At 34.8% G+C, this 27,511-nt stretch overlaps 2 protein-coding genes across 5 annotated transcripts; both read right to left on the minus strand.

The window, feature by feature from the left end:
* Positions 1 to 16: 16 nt before the first annotated feature.
* Positions 17 to 20,715, minus strand: LOC110640094 (uncharacterized). 4 transcript variants are annotated; one of them, XM_058128880.1, is made up of 16 exons: positions 20,063 to 20,397; positions 19,397 to 19,606; positions 19,119 to 19,243; positions 18,934 to 18,976; positions 18,470 to 18,563; positions 16,542 to 17,497; positions 15,857 to 15,988; positions 15,258 to 15,330; positions 14,240 to 14,279; positions 3,871 to 3,943; positions 3,284 to 3,349; positions 2,327 to 2,404; positions 2,060 to 2,232; positions 1,351 to 1,397; positions 586 to 832; positions 17 to 490 (listed from the first exon to the last, which is right to left on the minus strand). In XM_058128880.1, exons 2-16 carry the CDS (start codon positions 19,576 to 19,578, stop codon positions 135 to 137), a joined length of 2,685 nt encoding a protein of 894 aa, XP_057984863.1. In that variant the 5' UTR covers positions 19,579 to 19,606; positions 20,063 to 20,397; the 3' UTR covers positions 17 to 134. The 4 variants fall into 4 exon arrangements, with proteins under 4 accessions (XP_057984863.1, XP_057984861.1, XP_057984862.1 ...); XM_058128878.1 differs by lacking the exons at positions 19,119 to 19,243; positions 20,063 to 20,397 and adding an exon at positions 20,489 to 20,715 and having other exon boundaries at positions 18,934 to 18,974; XM_058128879.1 differs by lacking the exon at positions 19,119 to 19,243 and having other exon boundaries at positions 15,857 to 15,934; positions 18,934 to 18,974; positions 20,063 to 20,396.
* A 3,051-nt stretch (positions 20,716 to 23,766) lies between these two features.
* LOC110640089 (chlorophyll a-b binding protein 7, chloroplastic-like) lies at positions 23,767 to 25,442 on the minus strand. Its single transcript, XM_058128881.1, has 4 exons — positions 24,834 to 25,442; positions 24,677 to 24,714; positions 24,024 to 24,538; positions 23,767 to 23,901 (listed from the first exon to the last, which is right to left on the minus strand). Exons 1-4 carry the CDS (start codon positions 25,037 to 25,039, stop codon positions 23,884 to 23,886), a joined length of 777 nt encoding a protein of 258 aa, XP_057984864.1. The 5' UTR covers positions 25,040 to 25,442; the 3' UTR covers positions 23,767 to 23,883.
* Positions 25,443 to 27,511: the final 2,069 nt, after the last annotated feature.

A 27,511-nucleotide genomic window follows, 5' to 3' on the forward strand; every position in this document is an offset into this window, starting at 1 on the left:
TTATAACAAAAAGAGATTTATAGGAAATCGGACGAGATTTACATTAAGAGCTGCCTCCATTGTCATACAGGGAGTTTTAAAACCGCCATAAACACTTACCATAATCTATAAATTAGGACAAAATTACCGAAAACTTATCTTTTACTGGCCAAATATTTATCTGTATCAGAAAATATTATTTCTTGACACCGTACAATTCCTGCAGCTCCTCCTGAGCACAACCATCTCTCGCAACCTTTGTTCATATTCCATCTAACTCTATTCATTGCAACTATTTTGGGAGGCATAACATCTATTTCATTCGCAGCTTCTGTCTTCTCACGGTCTTTCTCCCTTCTGTCTTCTCGTTCATTTGTGCATACTAATGCTAGATCCTCTACAGCCATTTTCTTACTGGTATTTTTGGATTTTGGTTTAGTTCGGCTTTTGAAAGCAGCAAATGTTTCATCAAAACCAGATTGCATACCCAGATCATTGCCATGACACAGGGCTGTCACAAAGTTTGAAAGAACTTTATGATCAAAGAAAGAGACATGTAATGGCTAAATGGCAACATGAGTATAGCAATGAAATTGCCATCCTTACCTAATCGTTGATTTTCTGCAGCTGTTTTTTCTTTCTTATCATTAGCTCTTTTTGTCTGATTAAACTCCAATAAACTCCACATAGATTTTGGGTTGTCTCCAACACTAAATGGCTTCTTCAAAGTTAAAGGAGCACCCAGTAATGGAATATTTACTGTAATAGCTGATTCATTCTTACTCAGGGACCCAACCATAAAATGTGGAGCTCGATGTCTTGATGGCTCTTTCTCTACTGCTTTTGATGTAAGCTGATATAAATAGATTATAATAAGCTTTTACAACTTGGAAATGCAAATATGAACATCTATCAACACCAATCATCCAAATTATTGATAAAGAATGATGCAAGCACGATAATTCAACCCAAATGATGAAAACTATAAATTCAAGAATCCCTTAAGAGTGTGTTTTGTCCCCAACTCTCCATATTAGATGCTTAAAGGTGCTGAAAGATAAAAAGTTTTACAGATGAACTTGGAACAGCAGTTTCCCTACCAGAAATGCCAGCAAATTAAGCATATAATTTTCAATCAAGAAAAAGGAGGGAAAATCATATTACATTGCATTATTTCTATAAACAAAATTTTGGCACTTAAAATACAACTCCCATCTGGCATATGATTATTGTTCCATTTATATAACATGAGCCCCATTCATTAGCAGTTTGCGCAACAAATAGTCCGTGGCATGGTCACCAATGATGTTATAACTTGCATAACTTGTAGGAGTTTAATTAGTTATACTAGAAAATTGGGAGTGAACTGACCTGGAAGCGGCTAACAATACCATCTGCACCGCAATACGCAACCATGCCTATTGAAATTCATGAATAAGTTTATCAGATGAAGGCACAATTTTCTAAAAGAGAAAAGGAAGCATTTTTAATCAATCTAATTGCAATTAAATTGAAAGAGGATGCTCTATAAATCCCATCATAGTTTCAATGGAAGATTTACATTTTACAACTATTTGCCACAAAAGACTTATCTAGGTGATATAATACTAACATACAGAAAAGCATGAAATGTTGCATACAAATTATGTAACTAGATCAAGACAATGTCATTGGCCTAGTGGGTAAATCAAAATATCCAAAAACAAAAGGGGCAGAGCAAAATATTGATCAAGACATTAATAGAATGAAGCCTATTAATATGAAGCAAGTAGAACCTAGGATCTAACAACAGAGCCTAATTGTGTTATGCGGCATTAGACCTGATCATCTTATGATCACATGAATAAGTCTATGCAGCACATGTAGGCAACTTCAGACACATTTAAATCCTGTTAACCAAAGAATAATTAAATAGATGGAACAAGGTTGTTTTAATCTAAAAAATAGTTCTCACACCTATATGCATATAAACATATGAGAAAGCATGACAATTGCTAGTCTCATACCAGCCCTTCCTCTTTTAGAAAAGCAAATATAAAATTAGTCCTCTAATAACATAACCAAATGGAATGGGAGGTACCTGTTTTTCTTGACACTTGAACGCTCCAGATAGCAAAGGATGAAGAATTAAGAATATGCATTCCTTGTTGTTTAGGCCCAATTGTAGGTTTTTCATTAACATGGCCATCGTATGCAGCCTTTGTCAAGCTGAGGAGTCTCATTGTTCCATCATCGAAGGATAAGATAATACATCTGAAAATGTGAATAATTAATGGTTCAATCATGAGAAAAAGCATCCTTAACAAAAGCTCCAATATCTATTCACCAAGAAAGAATAACACAGCACCTTGGATCTGGCAGCCAATCCAGACTATAAATGAATTTCGGTGTTGGGTGGAGGTCCCACAAAGGTCGGAATGGATCACTGAATACAACCAGAAGTTTATAGATCATTAGAATGATGTGCAATGATTATAAAACTGTACGTCAAAATTTCAAAATGAGTGCCAATCTCCTAACTCTCTATGCTAGTAGCTAACGTAGACAAGTTTACATTGATGATATGACATGCACAAACATATATTTCATCAAGTGAATCCAACTCTGGCAGGGTTTCATGCCTATTTCAGGGGGGAAAAAGAGAAGAAAAAGAAAAAGAATTAATGACACTTAATATTGAGAATCCGTGACTGTCAGAAAGAAATTTCATAATTCTTAAAAATTCAGAAAATTTATATATGAAAATTATTTGGCCACATCCAAAGAAATCTGATAATGCATGAGAGGCTAATGAAGGCACATAAAAAACCAACAGTTTTGTTCAAAAATCAGATTGATGTAAAGATGTATTACTTATACTTTATTTAGTGATTCAAATTTAGCAGTAAAAACTCCAGCCAAAAAGGATTCAGAAAATATATGCATAAATTTATATAAGTTAACATGATTTACTTATTCAGACGCTTCAGAACACCATAAGCAACTAATTTTCAAGGAAAAATCTGTTGAAAGCACCATGCAAAAGGTGATCAAGTTTTTGATTCAAAACAAGAACGCACATTTTCTTGATACAAGTGTGCCTTATGTTATAATTCCTACAGACCACGTGTTAAGTTATCATTACACTCCCATAAAAGTTCAATTATGTCCAATATACACCACATATTCAAAAACAATCACCAAATAAATTGAACAAAGGAAAAATTAAGCATTTAAAAGATGAAAATAAATAAATTAAACTTGGGAACAGCATCAAACGATTGCACCTAATTAAGAACCTATCATAAAACAAGCTATGATTTACCGTATGTCCCAAAACTTCAGCCCTCCATGCCCTGCAGTAACTATGACATTTGCACTCTCTTGGGTACTGAAAACAGTTTAAAGAGTACCATATTATACATCTCAATAACTAGCACAATAAATAGGGGGCATTTCATAACAATTACTTAACCCAAAACCTACATGTCCTTCGGCCTTTTTACATAATATGACAGATTACCACATAAGAATCTTAGAATTGATTGACACCATAATGGAACAAATTACTAAAGCTATATGAGAAGTTATGGTCTCTACTCTCTAGTGTATCATTTTCAACAAAAATGGAACTGCAGCATAATATCTTCCAATATGGCACAAACAGACTGTTAAGTGCAGATTCTTTGAAATAACATCAAGAAACTTGCTGCCAGCATTTTTCAATTAAAACAATATTAGACACACCAAACTCTTGTAGACAAGAGAGGTCCCATGACCAAGTAGCAGTCTTGCAGAGTGCCAAATCTAATCACCAAGATTACAAATTTGCATTAAAAAAAAAAGGAAAGAAAAATCAAACATTATGACTCAGAAACAAAAAAGAAAAATATGTTATCTGAAACCACTGACCTCTCAACTGGGGCCCAAGCAACTGCTCTAATTGCAACTGTATCTGCACTGAAACGTAGCAAAGGCCTTGTATCTGTAGAGTAAATGAAATAATTGCTAAAATTTTGTTATAATCCCTCAATTAGTGTAAATCCCTTAATCAATGGAAATTAGCTGTAAATTAGAATATAATTAGGAATCATTGTATTTATTAGCTATTATTAGTTTCCTAGTTAGTCCTAGCCTTTGTATATAAATTAGAATGCTTGTAAATCATTTTACTATGAAGAAATATAAAAGAAAAATTTCCAAATTCTCTATTTTCTACATGGTATCAGAGCAGTGCCAAAATTTATTGGCATGAACAGTGTAGTTCTGGGTATTTTTTTTTTTTTTTTGTCAAGCTTCTACATCGTTCTAGGAAGGGAGGTGACTGTAACCACCCACTTGAGGAGGAAGGACACCAGCCGATCAGCCTACGCAAGGAGTCCAGCCGCCATACGGTGAAGCGCACAAGCTCATGCTCCTCCAGAAGTCTCGCGTCATTCTTCACATGCCGGCGCGTGCACCCTTTTTTTGGTGATTTCTCCGACCGCGCCTCTTGCCAACAACCTTTCCTGTCCAACGCGCCTTTGACCAACGTGTTTCCACACCTGATTTACACATTTATTTTTTTTGGTACCTTCCGTTGTCTAGTTTCTTGCTTTCTGTCTCAGTACCTATTTCTTTAATTGAAAATGACTGATGAAAAGAAGAAAGCCTTAAAATAAAGGCTGCATTTGTTGGTGATAATCCCTCTTTACAAATTAGTCCTATAAAGTTGGATGGAACTAATTATTTGGCATGATCTAAATCTTGTCTACTATTCATTCAGGCTAGAAGACTGCAAGGATATATCACTGGAGATAGTACAAAGCCAGTGGGAGTCGGAGAACTCTCTTATTATGTCATGGCTCATCAATTCTATGCAACCTCATATAGCTCGTGGGTATTTACTGTTGGACAATGCCGCTACCATTTGGAGTGCTGTTTCTCAGATTTATTCTCAAGTTGGGAATGATGCACAAGTTTATGAGCTTAGGAACAAGGTTTATGGAATGAAACAAGGTGAGTTGACTGTTGCTCAATGTAGAAAGAGATGATTCTCATTGATTTCAATTAATCTGTACATGGGTATTTAAATACAATTGATTCCTATAATTGTGTTATACTAATTAGGAAGAAATCCTAAATAAGAAATCCTAAATAGGAATACAGAATACAAAATATACACATAAATAATATAATGATTGACTTTCCATAACACTCCCCCTCAAGTTGGAGCATAGATGTTAATCATGCCCAACTTGTTACAAATGTAGTCAATCCTAGCTACATTCAGAGCTTTTGTGAAAATATCTCCTAACTGCTCTCCAGTTTTGATATGTCCTGTTGAGATGATCTGTTGTTGAATCTTTTCACGAACAAAGCGACAATCAATCTCAATATGTTTGGTCCGCTCATGAAACACCGGATTAGAAGCAATATGGAGAGCAACTTGATTATCACACCACAATTTCGCAGGCTGGGGGGTCTTAAAACTTGTTTCATCTAGTAATTGAAATATCCACATTACCTCACATACTGATTGTGCCATGGCTCTGTATTCGGATTCAGCACTAAATCGAGAAACTACACTCTGCTTCTTGCTTTTCCAAGACACCAAATTTCCTCCAACAAAAACGCAATATCCAGTAGTTGACCTCCTATCAACCTTAGATCCAAATTTCGGCATCGAAAAACATTCAACATTCAAATGCCCATGATTACCATATAACAAACCTCTTCCCGAGCTCCTTCAGATAGCACAAGATTTGTCCCAAGGCTTCCCAATGAGCAACAGCTTGGAGAAGACATAAACCGACTTACCACACTAACGGCATAAGCAATGTCGACGAGTGACAGAAGGTAGTTCAATTTTCCTACCAATCTCTGTATCTCTCTGGATCTTCAAACAACTCACTATCCCCTGCTAACATTTGTAAATTTGGAGTCATTGGTGCACTACAAGGCTTAGCACCTAATTTTCCTGTCTCTGTCAATAGATCGATGACATATTTTCTTTGAGACAAGAAAATACCCTTCTTACTTCTCATAACTTCAATACCCAAAAATACTTTAATAATCCCAAGTCTTTGGTCCAAACTGGGTTTGGAGGAAGGTTTTAAGAGATGAAATACCGCAGAGTCACTCCCGGTGATGATAATGTCATCCACATAGACTACTGTGAGAATTAGACCACCTCAGTTGCTTATAAAATCGAGTGATCACACTTACTCTTTTGCATACCAAATTCCTGTACTGCTTCACTGAATCTCCCAAACCAGGCCCTAGGACTTTGTTTCAAGCCATAAAGAGACTTTCGAAGCCTACAAACTTTACCCAACTCCCCCTGAGCAACAAACCCAGGTGGTTGCTCCATATACACCTCCTCCTGAAGATCACCATGAAGGAAAGCATTCTTGATATCCAATTGGTGCAGGGCCAATCATATGTAGTCATAAAGAGATAAACAAGCGAATGTAAGTTTAGCTACAGGAGAAAAAGTGTCGAGTAATCAACCCCATATGTCCGAGCATATCCTTTTGCTACAAGGCGTGCCTTTAACCTAGCCACAGAACCATCAGATTTACCTTTCATCAGAATACCCATTTGCAACCAATAGCTTTCTTACCGGTGGGCAAAGCCTCCCATGTACCATTAGCATCTAAAGCCTCCATTTCCTCTTTCATAGCAAAGACACCAGATGAGACAAAGGCCTCACCAACAAGATTAGGGATAGGAACAGAGTCTAAAGAAGTAACAAAACACCGAGAACAAGAAGACAATTGATTATAAGAAACAAAAGAAGAGATAGGGTAAGTACATGAACGTTTACCTTTACGAAGAGCAATGGGTAAATCTAGATCAGAATCATGATCAGTATGAGGTACAGGATCTCCCAACGAAGTAGTTGGTGGAGGATCTGAGTCAGTAATCTCCAATCTCCTGGAATAAACATGAACAACGGGAGGCCGAGTAGGTCTAGAGACAGAAGAAACAGACTGTGAGAGAGGACTAGACATTGGTTGGACAGTTTATATTAAGATATCATCCTCCTCCCCCTGACTCTCATACACAGATGATTGAGAAAAAAATGGAGTGGACTCAAAAAATGTGACATCTGCAGAAACAAGATAACGATTAAGAGTAGGAGAGAAACAGCGGTACCCTTTTTGAATTCGGGAGTACCCAAGGAAGACACATTTGAGAGACTTTGGATCCAATTTAGTAACCTGCGGACGAACATCACGTACAAAACAAGTACAACCAAAAATACGGAGTTCAACAGGAAACAAATATTTTGTAGGGAACAAAGTAGTATAAGGAATATCCCCATTAAGGACAGAAGACGGCATACGATTGATCAAAAAACATGCCGTAGAAACTGCATCCGCCCAAAAGTGTTTAGGAACTTTCATCTGAAAAAGAAGAGCACGAGTTACCTCAAGAAGATGCCGATTTTTTCTTTCGGCCACGCCATTTTGGGATGGGGTATCCACACAGGAAGACTGATGAAGAATGCCATTTTGTATGGCCAGGCTCATGACAATAATAACAAATGACTCCTCTTGAGTCCTGATTAGAACTAGCCTCTCCATTACGCTGATTACTTCTGTTGCCTGTAATTCCTCCTCTACTTCCTCTTCTATTACCCTGTTGTCCATTTGGATTACGGCTAATAAGAGCACTACTGGCAGGCTGTGAAGATTGGGTACTTTCTGTACGAAGGACCCGTGTGAATGTTTCATGCAAAGAGGAAATCTCGAATCGAAAGAATCTGAGATTTAGCAGTCTCATACTCTGAAGGAAGGCCTGCAAGAAAACTCATAACAGCCAGTTGCTCCCGTTGGGCCTGCTGAACTTTCACATCAGAACTAAAAGGCAACAATATATTAAGTTCCTCATATACTCGTTTAAAATCCATAAAATAAGTCGTGAGAGACTTATTCTCTTTCTCAGCACGATAGAATGCCTTACAAACATCATAAATACGGAAGATATTCCCTTTACCAGAATACAGAAAATCTAAGTAATCCATCAATTCCTTAACAAATTCACAGTGATTAATTAAACTAATTACCTCACTGTGAATCGAGTTCCGAAGCTGCAAAAACAACCGAGCATCCTCCCTTAACCAAGTTTGTTGTGTATCATCAGTAGGTGGATCTTTAGTAAGGTGATCATCCTTATCAATGCTACGCAAATAGACCCTATGTCTTACTCCACCTGTAATTCGAACCATTAAGTTTGTGTTCCGTGATCTTAGTCATCATCGGAATCACATCAGAAATAACATTCTTATTGTCTGCCATTTGTTGAGACAAAAAAAAAAACTAACCGAAACGCTAATCCAAAGTGTTGACAGCAACAAAATAATCCAAAATCACAAATCAAGTAAATACCGAAATAGGATCTGAGAGCCAAACCTTAGAAGCCCTTTAATGGTGTACTGGATCAGGCAACAGCACACAGTGGTGGAATGAGGGGATTGAGGCGACGCTGGCAATGTTGATCGGAGTCGAAACGGTCGGTCGGCGGCCAAGGTCTCTCCTGAGCTGGGTGGTGAGAACAAATAGTCACCCTAGATGGCCGGCTCTGATACCATGTAGAAAGAGATGATTCTCATTGATTTCAATTAATCTGTACATGGGTATTTATATACAATTGATTCCTATAATTGTGTTATACTAATTAGGAAGAAATCCTAAATAAGAAATCCTAAATAGGAATACAGAATACAAAATATACACAGAAATAATATAATGATTGACTTTCCATAACACTCAGTATTATGCGGAACTGAGTGGTCTATGGCAAGAGTTGGATTTCTATCAGGACTTTCAGACTTCATGTCCGGCTGATGCAGTTAAGTTCCAGAAATTGGATCAGAAGGAGTGCATATATGATTTTCTTGCTGGACTAAATGTAGAGTATGATCAGATTTGGGTCCAAGTGCTTAGTAAGGATCCTTTGCCCACCTTAAGGCAGACATACTCTTATGTTCAGCAGGAGGAGAGCAGAAGGAGTGTCATGATCAATTCTACAGCTGTTGATAAGGTTGGTCTGGCTTCTAACTCCTTACAAGAACAGTCATATGATCCATCAGATAAGGATCACTTGCATTGTGACTACTGTGGGAAATCTCGGCACACCAAAGAACAATGTTGGAAGCTGCACGGCCGCCCAACTAAAGGGCGTGGAGGAAAAATAATGGGCTTTACTAGATCATATGCAAATGTATCAGAGGCTGTGAGTGTTTCTGAAGATACTGCTATCACTGGGATGTTTTCCAATGATGAGGTACAAACTCTGAGACGATTCCTATCACAGCTTGAATCACAATCCACTACAATTGCCTCTTCTAATTTCGTCAACTCAGGTAATGATTTTCTTGCCAATCATAATAATTCATTTTGGGTTATAGATTCTGGAGCAAACAAACATATGACAGGCTCTTCGAATAAATTAATATCCTATTCTCCATGTTCAGGCAAAGAAAAAGTTCGCACGGATGGATCCTTATCTAATGTTTCTGAAACAGGTTCTGTTAAATGCACTCCTACTATAAGTCTTAGTTCTGTCCTACATGTGCCTAGCTTTCCTATTAACCTTTTGCTTGTCAGTTCTATCACAAAAGCTCTCAACTGCAAAATTGAATTTTTTCCCACTCACTGTGTGTTTCAAGAGTTGATAACAGGGATAACGATTGGCAGTGGTAGACTACAAGATGGGCTATATCTATTGAATGATTGTGTTGATCAGGCCATGTTGGGACAGTCTATGGGTGCTGAGGAAGAAATTATTCAGTGGCATAGGAGACTTAGACATCCTTCATTTACTGTTTTAGAGAAACTTTATCCTCTTTTGTTTAAGCAATGCAAAACTGAATTGTTAGTATGTGATACTTGTGAGTTTGCCAAACATACTAGACAATTTTATTCTGCAATAAATAATAAGGCTTCAGTTCCTTTTATGACTATCCATTCTGATGTGTAGGGGCCTACTCAAATTGTGTCTTTATCAGGTTATAGATGGTTTGTGACCTTTATTGATTGTTGCAGTAGGTTAACTTGGGTATATCTGATGAAAGGGAAAAATGAAGTATTTTCATGTTTTTAACAGTTTCACAGAATGATTAGCATCCAGTTTGATGCTCATATTAAAATACTGAGAACTGATAATGGCACAGAGTATATAAATGGAGTTTTTCAGGAATATTTGAAGTCACAGAGAATTTTGTATCAGACTAGTTGTGTTAACACTAATGCTCAAAATGAAGTGTCTCAACTCAACTCAACTCAACTCAACTAAGCCTTTATCCCAAAAATTTGGGGTCTGCTGTATGGATTCGCTTTCTCCACTTTGAACGATTTTGGGTTAAATCCTCAGAAATGTGTAATGCTTCTAGGTCATGTTGTACTACTCTCCTCCAAGTCAATTTAGATCTACCCCTTTTTTTCTTTCTATCCTCTAACCTAATGTGCTCTACTTGTCTAACTGGAGCCTCCGTATGCCTACGCTTCACATGACCAAACCACCTCAATCTCCCTTCTCTCAACTTATCTTCAATTGGCACAACTCCTACCTTTTCTCTAATACTCTCATTACGGACTTTATCTAGTCTAGTATGGCCACTCATCCACCTTAACATTCTCATATCTGCAACTCTTATCTTAGATGCATACGACTCTTTCAGTGCCCAACACTCACTACCATATAACATAGCCGGTCGTATGGCTGTACGGTAAAATTTTCCTTTTAATTTATTGGGAATCTTACGATCACATAAAACTCCCGTGGCACGTCTCCACTTCAACCATTCGGCTTTAATCCTATGACTAACTTGAAGGACTGAGCCTAGATATTTAAAGTGATTACTTTGGGGCAGTATCACTCCATTCAAACTAACTCCTTCCCTATCACCAGTTTGGCCTTCACTAAACCTGCAATGCATGTATTCTGTCTTCGTTCTACTTAACTTAAAACCCTTTGACTCTAAAGTACTTCTCCAAAGTTCTAGCTTTCTATTGACTCCTTCTCGTGTCTCATCTATCAGAACAATATCATCCGCAAACATCATTCACCAAGGAATACTCTCTTGTATATGTTTCGTCAATTCATCTAAAACTAATGTAAAAAGGTAAGGGCTTATGGTTGATCCTTGGTGTAATCCAATTGAGATCGAAAAATCTCGTGTCCCCTCCCACTGTCCGCACAATAGTAGTTGCTCCTTCATACATATCTTTCAATACTTGTATGTACCTAATAGATACCCTCTTTTGTTCCAACACATTCCATAAGACCTCTTGGAGCACTATCGTAAGCCTTCTCCAAATCAATAAAAACCATGTGTAGATCTTTCTGCACATCTCTATATTTCTCCATCAAGCTTCTAATGAGAAAGATCGCTTCCATAGTAGAACGACCGGGCATGAAACCAAATTGATTGAGAGAGATAGAAGTATCATGACGTAGTCGATGCTCCACAACTCTCTCCCACAACTTCATAGTATGGCTCATGAGTTTAATTCCCCTATAGTTTGAGCAACTCTGTATGTCTCCCTTATTTTTAAAAATAGATACTAAAATACTCTTCCTCCCTTATTAACACTAATGCTCAAAATGAAGTGTCTGAGAGAAAAAATAGACATTTACTTGAGATTGTTAGGTCTCTTATGTTTACAATTTATATTCCCAAACCTTACTGGGGGGATGCAATTCTTTCTGCTGCATATCTTATTAACAGGATGCCACTCTAGACTTTGGAGTTTAAGAGTCCTTTAGAGGTTTTATAAGGTAAAAATTCATATATTGTTCCTCCAAAGGTCTTTGGTTCTATTTGCTTTGTTCATTAGCCTAATAGGGAGAAGTTAGAACCTCGAGCCCTTAAGTGTGTCTTTGTTGGTTATTCCAGTACTCAGAAGGAGTATAAGTGTTACCACCCTCCTATACAGAAATATTTTGTGATCATGGATATTACCTTTAGGGAATCTGAATCTTATTTACATCCACCTCTTCAGGGAGAGCATAGGAAGGAAGAAGAGGTGTCTTTCCCTTCTTCTTTGTGCTCTCCCAACTTTCAATTTCAAAGGAAAAATCTGGGTCTAAAGCCTATACCTAATAATGATACTCAGGGGGAGTTACCTAAATCTCAAGGGAGACTGAATGGACCAGATTTGAGAATCTATACTCGACGAAACAAGACAGATATAGCCATCGAGCAGGAGACTGCTGATCAACCGGAATCTCTAGATTCAATTCCTGAACATCCTGTGGTATGTGATGAGTCTTCTTTGGTTCCTGAAGAGTCTAATTTTAATTCTCAGTCTATTCTTCCTTCTTCTAATAATGATCTTGATATTCCTATTGCTCTCAGAAAAGGTGTTACAACATGTACTAAACATCCCATCTCTAACTTCATTTCCTATGATTCTTTGTCTCCATCCTATAGAGCCTTTCTATTGTCTGTTTCCTCTGTTTCTATCCCACAGGATTGGAAGAAAGCATGTCTTGATCCAAAATGGAAGGTAGCCATGGTAGAGGAGATGAAAGCTCTAGCAAAGAATGAGACATGGAAACTTGTTACTCTTCCAATGGGGAAAAAACCAGTTGAATGCAAATGGGTGTTCATTGTGAAACATAGAGCAGATGGTTTAATTTAAAGGTATAAGCTAGGCTGGTAGCAAAAGGCTTCACACAAATGTATGGGGTAGATTACCAGGAAATGTTTGCTCCTGTTGCTAAAATGAATACCATCAGAATTTTACTATCATGTGCAATAAATCTTGAGTGGGATTTGCAGCAGTTTGATGTAAAAAATGTCTTTCTACATGGCGATTTGGAAGAAGTATATATGGAAATCCCTCCAAGGTTTGAGAATGGGAAGACCAAAGGAAAAGTTTGCAAATTGAAGAAAGCACTGTATGCTTTAAAACAGTCACGTAGGGCATGGTTTGACAGGTTTAGTAAGGCTATGGTTTCCTTTGGATACTGCCAAAGCAATGCTGATTACACCTTGTTTATAAAACACTATAGGGGTAAGATCACTCTGCTTATTGTCTATGTGGATGATATTGTGGTAACTGGTGATGATAGAGAAGAAATGATTCATCTTAAGGAACAACTAGCACAGGAGTTTGAAATCAAAAATTTGGGAAGGCTAAAGTACTTTCTTAGAATAGAGGTTACCAGATCAGATAAAAGAATCTTTATTTCTCAAAGGAAGTACATACTAGATCTGTTGGAGGAAACAGGAATGCTAGGTTGTAAACCAGCAGAGTCTCCCATTAAGGCAAATCACAAATTGCAAGCTGGAGTTGGGAAATCCGTGGATATTGGGAGATATTAGAGGTTGGTTGGCAGATTGATTTACCTTTCGCATGCCAGACCAGATATAGCATATGCAGTGAATCTAGTGAGTCAGTATATGAATGATCCTCGTGAACCTCATTTGAAGGCTATTTTCCGCATCTTGCGATACTTAAAATCTGCACCTGGAAAAGGACTTCTTTTCTCAAAGTATGGCCATCTTTAGATTAAGGTCTTTACAGATGCAGATTAGGGTGGATCTCTTGATGATAGGAGATCGACATTTGATTACTGTACTTTTGTTGGTGGTAATCTAGTCACTTGGAGAAGCAAGAAGCAAAATATAACAGCTAGATCCAGTGCAGAGGCTGAGTTTAGAGTAAAGGCTGAAAGTATTTGTGAACTATTGTGGTTACGAAAGTTGATGGAGGAATTAAAATTACTGAAAACTAGTGGTTTGTCCCTGTTCTGTGATAACAAAGCTGCCATCAATATAGTTCACAATCCAGTTCAGCATGATCAGACCAAGCATATAGAGATTGACAGACACTTCATAAAAGAAAAAGTTGTCAATAGTTCCTTAAGTATCTCTTACGTAGGGTCAAAAGACCAATTAGCTGATGTGTTCACTAAGGGAATAAGTTGTAAGGGGTTTCAAACCCTAGTTTGCAAGTTGGGCATGTGCAACATATATGAACCAACTTGAGAGGGAGTGTTAGAATCCCTCAATTAGTGTAACTCCCTTAATCAGTGTAAATTAGTTGCAAATTAGAATATAATTAGGAATCATTGTATTTATTGACTGTTATTAGTTTCCTAGTTAGTCCTAGCCTTTGTATATAAATTAGAATGCTTGTAAATCATTTTAGTATGAAGAAACATAAAAGAAAATTGTCTAAATTCTCTGTTTTCTACAAATTTACACCAAAACCCTGAGCCTTGACATAAACCATATCTTGAGCGAGAAAAGGCAAAAGAAATTTTAAAGACTAGTCATTACCTCCAGATGAACCACTTGCAGAGAACTTCCATAAAGCAACCTAAAAGTAAGTAGATGAAATGGCCATGTCATGGATAAAGAAGAAATATCTGCTTTAGAAGAATAAAGCTAAGAGTTAAAGATTTTGCTTTAAAATTAAATGAAGAGATATTTAGGTCCAAAAATATTGGTTTGATTTAACTAGATTACTTGGGTTCGTCTATTTATTAGAACTTCGTTATTTTTATTATTTATTTTGTAAAGTCAAAAGAAGGTCAAGTTACTATTGTAGCATGGTAGAAGATACTAGTTGTCACTGTTGCATGGATACTGTTTACATTACTATTTGATAGAATTGTTTTCTCCCCGCTTCTTTAATTTAGAGTTCAGCGGTTGTGATTTAATGTTTTCTAGGGCTAGGAGTTATTAATTTAACAGTTTAAAAGGCATACAGAAGGGTTGTAATATTTGCCTAGCTTTGAAGTATATCATTAGGATTGGTCTCTAGATACTAGTGTCCCTCTTGATCTTTTTATTCTCCAAATCTCTTCCTTCATTATTTTTGTCTCTATAAATATTGTGCAAAAGATATAGGCTTTAATTCATGAAAGTAACCTGAAAATTCAGCAAACCTTTTACCACATTGCCTTCTAACGCAAATACATACCACTGCTAATTTCATTCATGTTAAACCCTAATTCCAACAGGATTTGGAACACACAGAGCTTTAAGGCTATTGTTCATCATATGGAAACATTTTAGCTTCTAATAACATAATAAATTCAGAATGGAACATGAGATAGTAGGATTGGTCAAAATGAATGACATATGGAATTGAATCCAGCACATCAACAGAGATTTTTCAAAGAATGTGCTAATTTTTAGGAAGCATGAAAAACCTATTCTTTTAGCAAAGTGCACATTAAGCTTGTTATATACGTGCAGACATACATATGATATCAAGTATGCAAATTATCAACACTTGTAATTATGGGGAGTATGATAAAGCTAAACAAAAATAAGATAATTGGCAAATTACAGTTCCGTCATGGCATCCAGCAAGTAAGTAATCATGGGGACATGAAGTTGACCATTCCACTGTCAAAGGAATGCTGCATGGGAAATTTTGTAAAGTAAATTAACTGCAAATCAAATAAAGTATAGAATATGAAGATCAACAAAGCCATGGTTCTAAACTCATCCCACTTCTATAAAGATTCTGTAGCTAGATGAATTCAACCATTGTTGTTAAAGCCATTAGTTACTTGTTTAATTTTATATTTTATTTGTTTGAAACATGTAAGCTATTCAAAATGTATACAAACTCATAAAAGAAAAACCAATTTGAAAAGTTGTGGTTTCAAACAGTCAAATAATACAATATTGCAGATTTATATGGTACAGTCACATGATTTTAAGATTTTATCTATTTAAATATTTGTAAATACAATGTTCTCTTTCCATGTATGGAAGCCATTATTTCATGCTTACTTCGACATCATTTTCAAATTGTAAGTTTAAACTTCAAATTCCTTAATTAATATTAAATTATACTAGTTGATCCAGGAAAACCTTTTTCTCAATCCCATTTGAGTTCACATAAATATCAAGAAGATAAAAGACACGCAAGTTAATTACCTCTGTATTTCCCCACGCTTGGCAATTGAACATCTGAATACTGGCTCCAATTTTATGAAGCGAGGATCAGTACCTTCTCTATGAGAAGAAGAATAAATAACTTTCATTATATGAGGAAGAGGAACATCCCATCTGCATTTTATAACAGGGATTATAAGACAAATACCACATAAAATCACTTCTTTGAGCGTAAATGGAAAGCAACTAGTAATCGGCACACATGCAATCCAAGGCTTGCATTTATGGCAAAAAAAGGAACTAATGTAGTTGTATAACATACAGTTCTTTAACATTTTGAATTTACTCTATTACATCAGCCAAACCCCACCTTTTCAAACCCTGCCCCCCAACTATGTATTACTAAATTATTTTTTATTTTTTCAATCTCAACATTGCTACATTGAAAAGTGCAATAGTCTCTTTTACTTTCCCCAAATTTTCACTTGAATTTAATGTTATTCAACAAAACTTAAATTCATTGATCGCATTAAAATGATAATAAAGATAGAAAAAGTAATTGTTATTTCCGAATACATAAATTCCCTCATAATAATTCATATTAAGAAATCAATGAGTTTTTCCTAATCAAATGAGTTATATAGCAGAAAAAGATCATGGATAGACAAGATGAGGAAGGCAAACAAAATGTGAACAGCTTAAATCATTATTGAAACTTTTGACTCACACTTCTAGTGATCCATTTCCCAGCAAGACAGCAAGATAACCCATGCGATGCTGGCATTTGGAATCAGATGCATGGCAAGGCTGCCATTTCACATCCCACGCCACTTTTCCATTATGAGCTAGGCATAATACAACTCTTGGCAAAGCAATATCCTTGGGAATAGAACAAGAATCAGAGGTTTTGTCCCAAGAAACATTATCTAAACTACTATTAAGCACTGCAGGATCCTGTGTGCTGTTTTCATGTATTGTAGTGGAAGATTGATCATCATCATTTTGAGTCAATAATGGTGGGCACATAACATCAGCACATTTGCAAGCTGCACTTGCCTTGGTTTTCCATCTTCTACTCTGCCCAGTAGTTTCAGGAGCTGAATTACATGCAGACAGTGACTTAGTGGAAGTCTTTTGTTTTTTGCCCTTGTTTTTCTGTATGTTTTGTTCTTGGGTACACCCAGAAACCCCTTCTATAGCAAGTAATTGAGATGAATCTTCTGGATATTGAATAGCGAGGGCTTGAACATATTGGTTGTTGCAATCTAAACTATCAAGGGATTCGTTTATTTCCTTCTTTCTAGGTCGTCCTCTTGGCCTTTTAAATTGAGTTGAATTCTCCTCTCTGGCTTCATCACTGGGAGATTTTTCTATTTGCTGCTTTCTAGGTCTACCTCTTGGCCTCTTGAATTGAAAAGAGTTCTCTGCTGTGTCTTTGCCACTGAGGGATTCTTCTATTTGCTTCTTCCTAGGTCTTCCTTTTGGCCTCTTTATTAGACCAGATTTATCACCCATGGAATCACTACTGTGCATTCCCCGTTTTGGCTTTTTTAGCGGAGGTGGTTCCTCCTCATCCTCACTGACGTTTAGAATGCACCATATCTGAACAAGACCTCTGCCCATAAGCAAAGTGCCTATCTTGTGATAACAAGAGTCAGGAGGATGGGCAGCAACAGCAACAAACTAGCAAAGAAAAAGGTTTAGGAAGTGAACCAGAAACATAAGACAATAACATTTTTCATTAATTATTTTCTTAGTCATGTACATGCAAAAAAATAAAAAATAAAAAAAAAAGCTTTTCAATTTTATGGGCAAAGTACAAATAATAAACAAATTTAATAATTTAACCAAGTAAAAGAAATAATTACTTATATGAATCAGGAAATGTTACAACATAACCATGTCTTGCGTAAATGATGGAAATTTCCCAATCTGAAATGTAAGTTTCTGTTAAAATTACACACTCCCATGTCCCATCCATGTATCCACATAGCATGGATTAAGTGGCATCCATTTTTATAGGTACAAAAAATATATATATATATATATATATATATATATATATATATATATATATATATATATATAAAACATTCAAGTGTTAATAATTATATATTACATGTGCAACACCAAAATAGCCTAACAATTTAATTAATTATTTATTCAATCATGCAATATTAGAGCATGCATTGAGTGGTAAATTTTGACAGGCAGGTCTCATTATAACATTCAAGTGTTAATAATTATATATTACATGTGTAACACCAAAATAGCCTAACAATTTAATTAATTATTTATTCAATCATGCAATATTAGAGCATGCATTGAGTGGTAAATTTTGATAGGCAGGTCTCATTGCAAACATTACACATGTCTACCAATGCCACATTACACATGTCTACCAATGCCACATTACAGCTTCCTTGAATACTATTTTTATGACACACATAAACACATCTATGAGGCACTCCAAAATGCTCTTCATGATTTTGTAAGTTCAATGAAGTATGCTGGTTAGCTTGCTATGAGTGTGTAAAAGGTTGGCAAAAGCAATCCAATAATTTCAGCTTAAGTACTTGATAAGGATCTGTTTCCACCAAATTCAGAAGTGAAAAAGAGGGAGGAGGAAGTGGAGAGGAGAGATCAGAGAAATACCTCACATTTGATACGACAGGCAGACCTTTCATGAAACCTAGGACACCAATCCAATGCCCAAACAGAACCTCCAACATACATCACAAAGTCTTTGCTGCAATAAGATGGAAAGAAAGAAGTTTGAACAAGTAAATAATAAAGCTTGATTACATAGTAATTGAGGATAGAAGTACATTAAAAAAAAGGCTGCAAGTTTGGAAATGGATATCTTTACATATAGTTAAACCTGAAATGTCCTAAAATTTAGGCAATAACACCAACTAAAATGAAGCAAATGCAGGAAAAAACCATTCTTGTGTGTCAATGATATGCCACATGATAAAATACACTATTGTACTATGCAATTAATTTCAATTACGACTTTATTATCACTTCACATCTTAAGAAACATTAAAGAGAAGAGCATGCATGCACACACACACACCCCCACCCCCCCTCCTCAAAAAAGGCCTCTACATTAGTACCTGGATTCTGGAGATGCAGTGTCCCCATGTAGTCCCTCATTCTGCAACAAAACAAAACCAAAAATAAATGAAAGTACTAGATGCTATATATCTGCAATGTAGAGAAAGTAAAATCGAACAAAGGAAGGAGCGAGAAAGACAGTGAAAAAAGAAACAAAGAATAAAAGATCTTTCCTCGAGCATTTTTGGAACGGTTGCTGATGAAAACTGGGGTAAATTTGTGTCACCAAGAAAACATTTTTCCTGTGAATTTTTCATTTCACAAGCAAACCTAACAACTCTTGGTTGGTAATTAAAATGGCTCCATTCTCTGGTAGCATGAAAAATTCCAAATTAAAAAAAGAACATATTGTGACCATGTAAAACTCAACTTCTAAGCTCATATTAAGGTTCATATAACTCAAAAAAACAGATATGACAAATTTTAATCTAAAAGCAGAGTCTAAAGCAAGCATTTACTAACCTTAGGAAAGTGATTGAAGAGGACAAGCGCTGAATTTCATCTTCTTGTAGAGAATCAGTCTCTGCCTCACCACATAGCTTAGAAATCGTGTCCATTGCCTTGAAGTGATTCTCTACCGAATAATCAAACAGTGAGACGTTAATTCCAGCACCATTGCCTCCTAATAATTCTTCTTCTTCCATTTTCCATAAAATTTGCTTGAATGGGAAACTGCAGGTAGAAAAGGTGACATTGGCTGGTTGAGTTCAAAATTCAGCAAAATGGAAATAACAGAAATTCTTTGAGAGGAGAACCAAACTCAATTGGCTCATTGATGGGTTCTCACTTCTTAGCTGAATAAATATCACCAATATATTCCTCAAAAAAAATCACCAATATATAACTAAAAATGAGTTAAACCAAAGCGTGTTTAGCTTTGGAATTATTAACATTAAATCCATAATAAGATTGTTTAACCAACCTACTAAATCTGCCACCCAAAATCAGTTTATCACTTGTGCTTGGATTTTTGATAAATTTTGTAGATTTTCCTTCTAGTTCTTAATATTTATAGTTGTTCAAAAAAAAAAACTACTAAATCAGAAGCTCACCGGTCACCACGCACAAAAATTATCAAAAGTAGTAAGCAACAACAACATTAAGAAGATTTCAGGAAACTGAAAATACCTAGGTCAGACTAAAGAGCCAAAAACCATAGACTAGCATAGATGAGGGTGCAAAAAGGCAATGAAGAGAGGGAAGGATTAGAAATTTGCCAACAGGAAGCAGCTTGACAGGGAAGCGCCAATGACGGAGAGCCGTGGAGGGAGGGAGGGAAGCGACACAGAGGAGAAGAATATTGCCGAGCATCAGCGGAAATTGCTTTGTATTTGAATTAAAAAACGATAATGTGAGAAGAGGGAAACTCGAACTCTTGTATGTGGACAAAAAATGTTTTTCTTCATTCGCTAAATACAGGGTCCTGAGACTCGAACCCTAGACCGGGAACGCAAAGCTGATTAATAGAAAGTTCTGACTACTCAATTATATCGTTAAAAAAATGGTAAATTACTATGAGGTCCCTATTTTTTATATTATAGCTCATGTACATACAATTAGTTTGATGGCGCGATGAAGCGCAAGGCGCACTGGGCGGTAAGGGTGGCGCCTGAAACCACCAAAGGCGGGCGACCTCACTCAGGCTCAGTGAGGCCCCAGGCAGCCTAGGCGAGTTGAGGGAACAAATTAAAACAGGGGCATGTTCTTTTACCCTTTCCTGCACCGCAAGAGCTAGTCACGCAGCCCCGAAAGAAGAAGAAGAAGAAGAAGAAGCCCACCCATAACCCATCCCAGACAGTCACTGAGGAAGAAGAAGAGAAGAAATCAAAGCAAGTACCTCCCGCTGCCTCCGCTCCTCGAAATAACGTGGCTGTCGTTTTTTTTTTTTTTTTTTTCGAATCGTCGTGTGACGTAGCTGGATACTTAAACATGGGTAACTGATACCCATCGGCGGCTGTAGTTTCTATCTGCTCTAAAAATTTAGAGCCGTTTCTCGTCAGCTAATAACTGATTTGATTTTATTTTTATTTTGATCATATTATTCTTTTTTATTTAACTTAAAAATTAATATTATTAATATTTTTATTTTTTATTTATAATGTTAACATTTTAATTAACGTATTTTAACTTTATTAAAATATTTTTTATTAATAACATAAAATATAAAATATTTATTTATATCTAAAAATTTAAAATTAATTATAAATTTTTCTATTAATAATAATAATTATTTTATTATTTTATCTATATTTTTAAATTATTTAATTATCTTAAAAAATAATTATTTTTTTATTTCAATAATAAAATAAATGATATAATATAATAGATTAATAATTATATATTTATTTAAATAATATAATATATTAATTTAATAATTATATATTTAATTTAATAATAAAATAAATAATATAATATAATAAATTTATAATTTTATATTTATTTAAAAATTAAATAAATTATATGATATATACCCTTATTAGTCATTTCACATATCAACAGCAACAGCTAAATATAATTTTACCAAACACTTAACATAAAAATTATCATCACTATCGCTATCACCATCACCTAACAAGAATAAATTATCAGTTATATTCAACAGTTAAACCAAACAGGCCCTATGTACTTCAATTGCAATGCGGTTAATGGCTATTGTATATAAATCTAATTTAGGATTTTTTATTTTTATTTTTTTAGTCCAAAACTAATTGAGAGTTTTTTCTTTTTAAGATCTCTATTGCATTTATATTTAATTTTATTTTGCATGAATTAAATAGATAATTATTAATAAAATTCAACTAAAATTATTTTAAATTATGTTTAGTAAAATGTTATTAAATTAAATGTGCAGTGAATTAAATTTATTATTTTAATATTATTTTTTATTAAAAACAAAGTTAATATAATATATTTTAATGATAATTTTCACTCTATATATATAATTTAATTGAAAATAATGATAATATAATAAAATAAATAATATATTACATATATTTTTATATGCAACTAATATTATGTTATTTGAATTTATAGTGTTTATATAATTTATTTTTATAAATTTTTTTATTTTTACATCTCACTTTGCTTACAAGTGGGCCTGGGCTCAAACTTGGAGTTTTAATGTTCCTTGAGTCTTTATTAACTATGTGCAAATTAAAATAAAATAATAAAAAATCTAACTGAATTAGATGTCATGTATTGCTTATGAAAAATAAACCAAATTTTTAAATTAAATAATTTTGATTATTTTTAAATTTATATGGAATTTATTTCAATTCCAATTTAATCTCCATTCACTTTAATTTTAATCTAATTCAATGGTTTTTTTTTTTTTTCTAAAAGTAAAAACTTATTTTGAATTGAAATCCAACAAAACCAACTTGATAATGTTATTAAATTCAATCTAGATATTGATCCGGCAAAAACAAGCTCAATTCGCTCGTCAAAAAACTCATTCATTCACATCTACCTATTCATTCGATTCAGTAATAATTTTATATAATTTTTGTTGTGGTATTGCTACAACTTAATTGCAAGCATTTTATCATTTGTTCTCATTAGCATGCTTACTTGAAACAAGATGGCAATTTCAGGCTAATTTTCAACTGAAAATAATAATCATAACATGCGGACTCTTTTCCTGCTGCTTTCAGCCAACAAATTCAAGAACAAGCAATTTGGAATGGTAAAGAGGATGGACTTAACAAGTATAATCACAAATTCAACAAATTTAAAATATCTGTTACAATTTTCAATGGCCAGCAATTTCAATCCCATCAATATAACAAGCAGAATCAGCATTAAAAGAGAGGAATTCGAGAATTGAATACAACCTCAATGTCAGCAATGTTGTATTTTCGGTGCAGGAAATGGTAGAGAGGGACGGAGCAGCAGCTAGAGAGGATGGAGCAGAACGAACCAATCGATTATAAATCCTGCGATTCTGGAAGGAGCAGCAGCTGCACATGCGGCAAGAGAAGCGGCGAGAAGAATAGAGTTAATGGCTTGGACTTGGAGGAAGTGACGACGCCAAGGATGCCGTGAAGGGCACAAAGCTGCGGGATATTGATGGGATTTTAGGTTTTGTTTTTTCACACGAAAGGATGTAGTTTATTAGAAGACATTTTATATATTATATTAGATAAATTTGAAAAAAAAATGCTATATATGTGATATTAACATAAATTAATTAATAAAAATATTTATAAATTTTATAAAATATTGAAGAAATTTTAAGAAATAAATTGAAATTAAGAAATAATAACAAAAAAATACTGAGTTGTTTACTTTCACCCATCTAATTTCAATTTGATTTTTCTTCAATTTTAGTTTAACTAATTTAACTCGATTTTAATTTAATTCAATGATTGACCTTTTTAAAATTTATATCTTTTGCTTTAAAAAAAATCTAATTTTAATTGAAAATAACAAAACTGATTAATTTTAACCTGATTTTAAATCGATTTTAACACATCAATTCAGGTCAATTTCTGTCCAATTCTACTTTCAAATTAGAAATTCTGATTTCGAACCAAAATCAAACAGTAGCCATGCCTAGTCTACTCAATGACATGTATTGTAGCTGTGGCGGATCCATTTTAGTAATTGTGATTCTATTCTGCTACTCCTCTAGAATGGTAAATCGAGGGAGAAGGAGAATTAAACTTGCACTGTTTAAATAAATGATCTCTGAGGACTAATCTTTGTAAGTGCTAATTAATTAAATAGTTTAATGGAGTCCCATAAAGCATGGGTGCATTCCTTGACTGCTTTTGGTTATAGCTAAAATGCATTCATGGGCATCCAAGTTAAAAATTTTGTACACTGCAAGATCATTTTATGAGAAAGCTATCATAAACACAGGCATTACAAGTTCTAATGACAGGAAGGTTTTTGTTTACACCAATACAAATCTTTTGAGCCTGTTCTTGGCATTCTCTCTGGGTTCTTCACTTGGAGGTGAAAATCTGAAACACATGATATAATAAATAGTTAATAAAACCAAGGAAAATATTAATTTTTATATTAGTTTGGTTTAAAGCTAATTTGTTATTTGTAATGTGAGAGAGAGCAGAAAGGGATGACTTACAGCGAAAATGGTGGCATGGCCAGGATCAGCAAGGTGAGCAAAGAGGTTGTCAATTGGGCCAGTGCCTGTGTAGATGTGTTGGAACCAAGCACCCATCACAGCCAACATTGCCAATCTCCCATTCTTGATCTCCTCTGTCCTCAATTCCTTGATCTTCTCGGGAGAACCAGATCCCCATCCAAGAGGATCAAACCATAGCCCACCTGGGTAACCCACATCAGTTCCAGTGAGCTTGTTGTTGGGGAAGATCGGGTCTGTGTTAACACACCCCGGTTTGAGAATATCTGCCCATCTTCTCCCCTCGGCCCATCCGATAAATATGAGCTCAGTAATGAAAAGGGTTGTGGTATCAGCAAAGTATTCCAGTTTTCCAGCTTCATACCATGATGTGGTGTTTAAGATGCCAATCTTGGTTAGGAATTCTGGGATGAAAATACCAGCAGCACCCAACATTGCCCATCTGCAGTGCACAAGCTCTGCCTGTACATTCCATCTCAGGGTTTCGGGATCAGATCCTGTTTAATATCCATTCAAAACACATAGAAGCTTTTGATTAGATTAGACAAGTGAACAATAGCTAAAGCTTTTAAGTTTTTGTCAACTTGCATCTCGGGTACATTGAATGGAAAAACAGATTTAAACTATGCACTTATCAAGACCCAAGGGATCAAAGCCAAAATCTCCAGGGAGACTGCATTTGAAATATTGAATTCAAAAAATACATTAGAACCATATCATTTGAGCTCTAATTAACATGAACATGGAAACATAGAGAAAAAAAAAATTAAAGAACAAGTAGTCTAACTGAACCTGCCATCGAGCGATGGGGGAGGGGTGCTGCCTGGGAACCACAGGGGTCTATAAAGATCAGCTGCAGCACAAACAGTAACAAACCTTGAAGCTACTGGCAATGTGTAGTTTCTTAATCTCGATTTCTTCCCACTAAGGAAAGAAGCCTTTGTAGCCCCTACTATGGATCCACTTTTCTGGGAACTGAAACACTTACCATTCATCATTTACTTGTACTTTTCAAGAACTGTATCATTAATTTATTACATCTAGAATCTATCATTAATTGCAGTTTCAACTGTTACTATTAACAATAAAGGTATTATAAAAAGTGATTATACATGTGATTAATTGGTTCTTTCACCTTATTATATCTAAGAACATTTGGTTTTAGCATCATAATTGCAATTGCTGATATGGGTTTTGAGCAAAGTTGCCTCGGAGAGGAGACAGCAACAGCTGCAATGGCAGAAGAAGCAACAACAGAAGCCATATTTGGCCAAATTTTTCTTCCTGAATGAGTTTGTATTGTGTTGGAATGGCGTATTGAGTGTGATATGGACGCAAATTTGTTAATGTACAGAAGGGCTTATCTTAAAAGATAGGAGAAAGAATATGTAATTGGCTAATTGGTTGCCATTTGGCATGCAGAATCTCATATCAAACCATTCTTCTTCCGCATCTATTGCCTGGTAGGGATCAATCACAAATTGGTGGCGCACATTCTCTGCGTCCAAACTCATATATCTAAATATCAGTTCCAACATATATTGCTAATATGCTATTTTTTTTTTTCAATTATAAATAATATGAAATCATTTCATTAATTTAGTTTACAATCACATGATTGAGTTACAAGTATTATATTAAATTTTTATAAATCAAATTTTAATTTTGTTAAATAATATTTTACATTAAATTCATATGGGAACATGTATCCTTGAGATGTCCTGAAGAATTTGCAGAAGGTGCTGGGCCATTTAGTAGATGCATGTTTTTGCTACTGCAAGCCTGACCCAAATTTACTAAACTCTTTTTGATGGGCAAGGCCTTTTGTGCTTTTCTTTGTCAAATGAGGGGCCAAGTCCCTAGTTGCAGAAGAAAGAGAAATGATTTATGGACACTGTTGTGGCTTGTGAGTTGGAGTTTGCAAAATTTGTGTTTAGGCAAAATCATTGTCTCTATGAATTGATTGGGCTGCTTTTCCAAGTTAGAACTGAGCCCATCAAAACACTGAAACCTAAGAAGTGAGAATTGGAATTAAAAAATTTACTAAGGGAGTGATATATCTTCAGCCTTCAGGCGATCTTCCCTTGTATTTAAAATCCAATTCAGGGTGCTGGCACAATTGGGTTATTATCCTCATATTTGAGGTGAAATCATGGCTTTCATTTGTCTCGCTTATAAGTAGATAAAACTCAGGCCCACTTCTACATACCATACCATACTTCCTTTCCTCCCAATTTGCCCGCTTAAATCCCTAACTGGAAAACCAACCAATTTGCACTCTGTAATACCACCCTTCAGACAATATTTCATGTTTCTTCCTACCCACTTTTTCCATAAAGATTTAGGCTTTATTTGTTTTATAGAAAATATTTTTTTAACATTTATTTTTTATATCTTTTAACATTTAGGGTATTCAAAAATGAATTAATAGAAAATATTTTGCTAATCAAAGGGAAAATTCAATTATATTTAAGAAAATGACTTCCTCTTTAAAAGGAAAAGTAATTTTTCATTTTCTATATTTTGATAATCTTATTGAAATATAAAAACACTTGTATATACATTATATAAATACATACCATTAATTTAATATTGCAACTAAACAATAGGAAAATATGAAAATATTTTTTCATATACAAGTTATTTTCTGCAAATCAAACAGAGCTTTATACTATACGAGTGTTAGAGATAAATAAAAATAAAAAAAAAAGCTGATCTATTAACTCAATTTAAACCCATCAAATTCAGAGCAATATGGTAAATTATTTCAATGTTCATAAAATCTAAAATGATTTGAACATGAATTATATTAAAATTAGAATATCAATTGGGTCAATTTGACATTTTGTCATTCAAATTTTAATCTTAAAAATTAAATCAATAGTTTAATTTAAAATAACCTGCAATCCATAAATTATCTCGAATTTAACTCGCAAACATTTTGTTGTACATGCATCGTTGCAACTATCAATTTAAAATGATCAAAACTAATTTATCTAGGAAAAACTCATAATTCAAAATAATTCGAATTCATCTACTTATCACTTTAACAATTCATTTCGGTTAGAAAATAATTTAAAATTATTTATTTTAAATATATCAGTACAATATAAAAGCGTGAATCTTTAAAATTAGTTAAAGAATAAATTTAAATGTCATACACAGTAAATACTCAAGAAGGAAAAGAAGGTAGACATTTCCAATGAAAAATGATTTTAACTTGCAAAGCTGCACATGATTTCACAGGGATATAATTAAGCTTTCCTGAGATGTAAAGATAGGGACTTAATCCCACTGCGTGGTGTAATTACACAAATCATTATCACCAAATTTACTCCACAGTATAAAGCACCGACCAGGAGATCTAGTTTGGTAGCCTTACCAGCCAAAAACGTTATGCTTTTTATTTTCTTTTATCAACTTGAAAAGGAAAGCAGGGTTCTTTCTTGCCTGGACGCCACCACCAACCA

The sequence above is a fragment of the Hevea brasiliensis genome, chromosome 10 (assembly GCF_030052815.1).
Source record: "Hevea brasiliensis isolate MT/VB/25A 57/8 chromosome 10, ASM3005281v1, whole genome shotgun sequence".
In the NCBI taxonomy this organism is placed as follows: domain Eukaryota; kingdom Viridiplantae; phylum Streptophyta; class Magnoliopsida; order Malpighiales; family Euphorbiaceae; genus Hevea; species Hevea brasiliensis.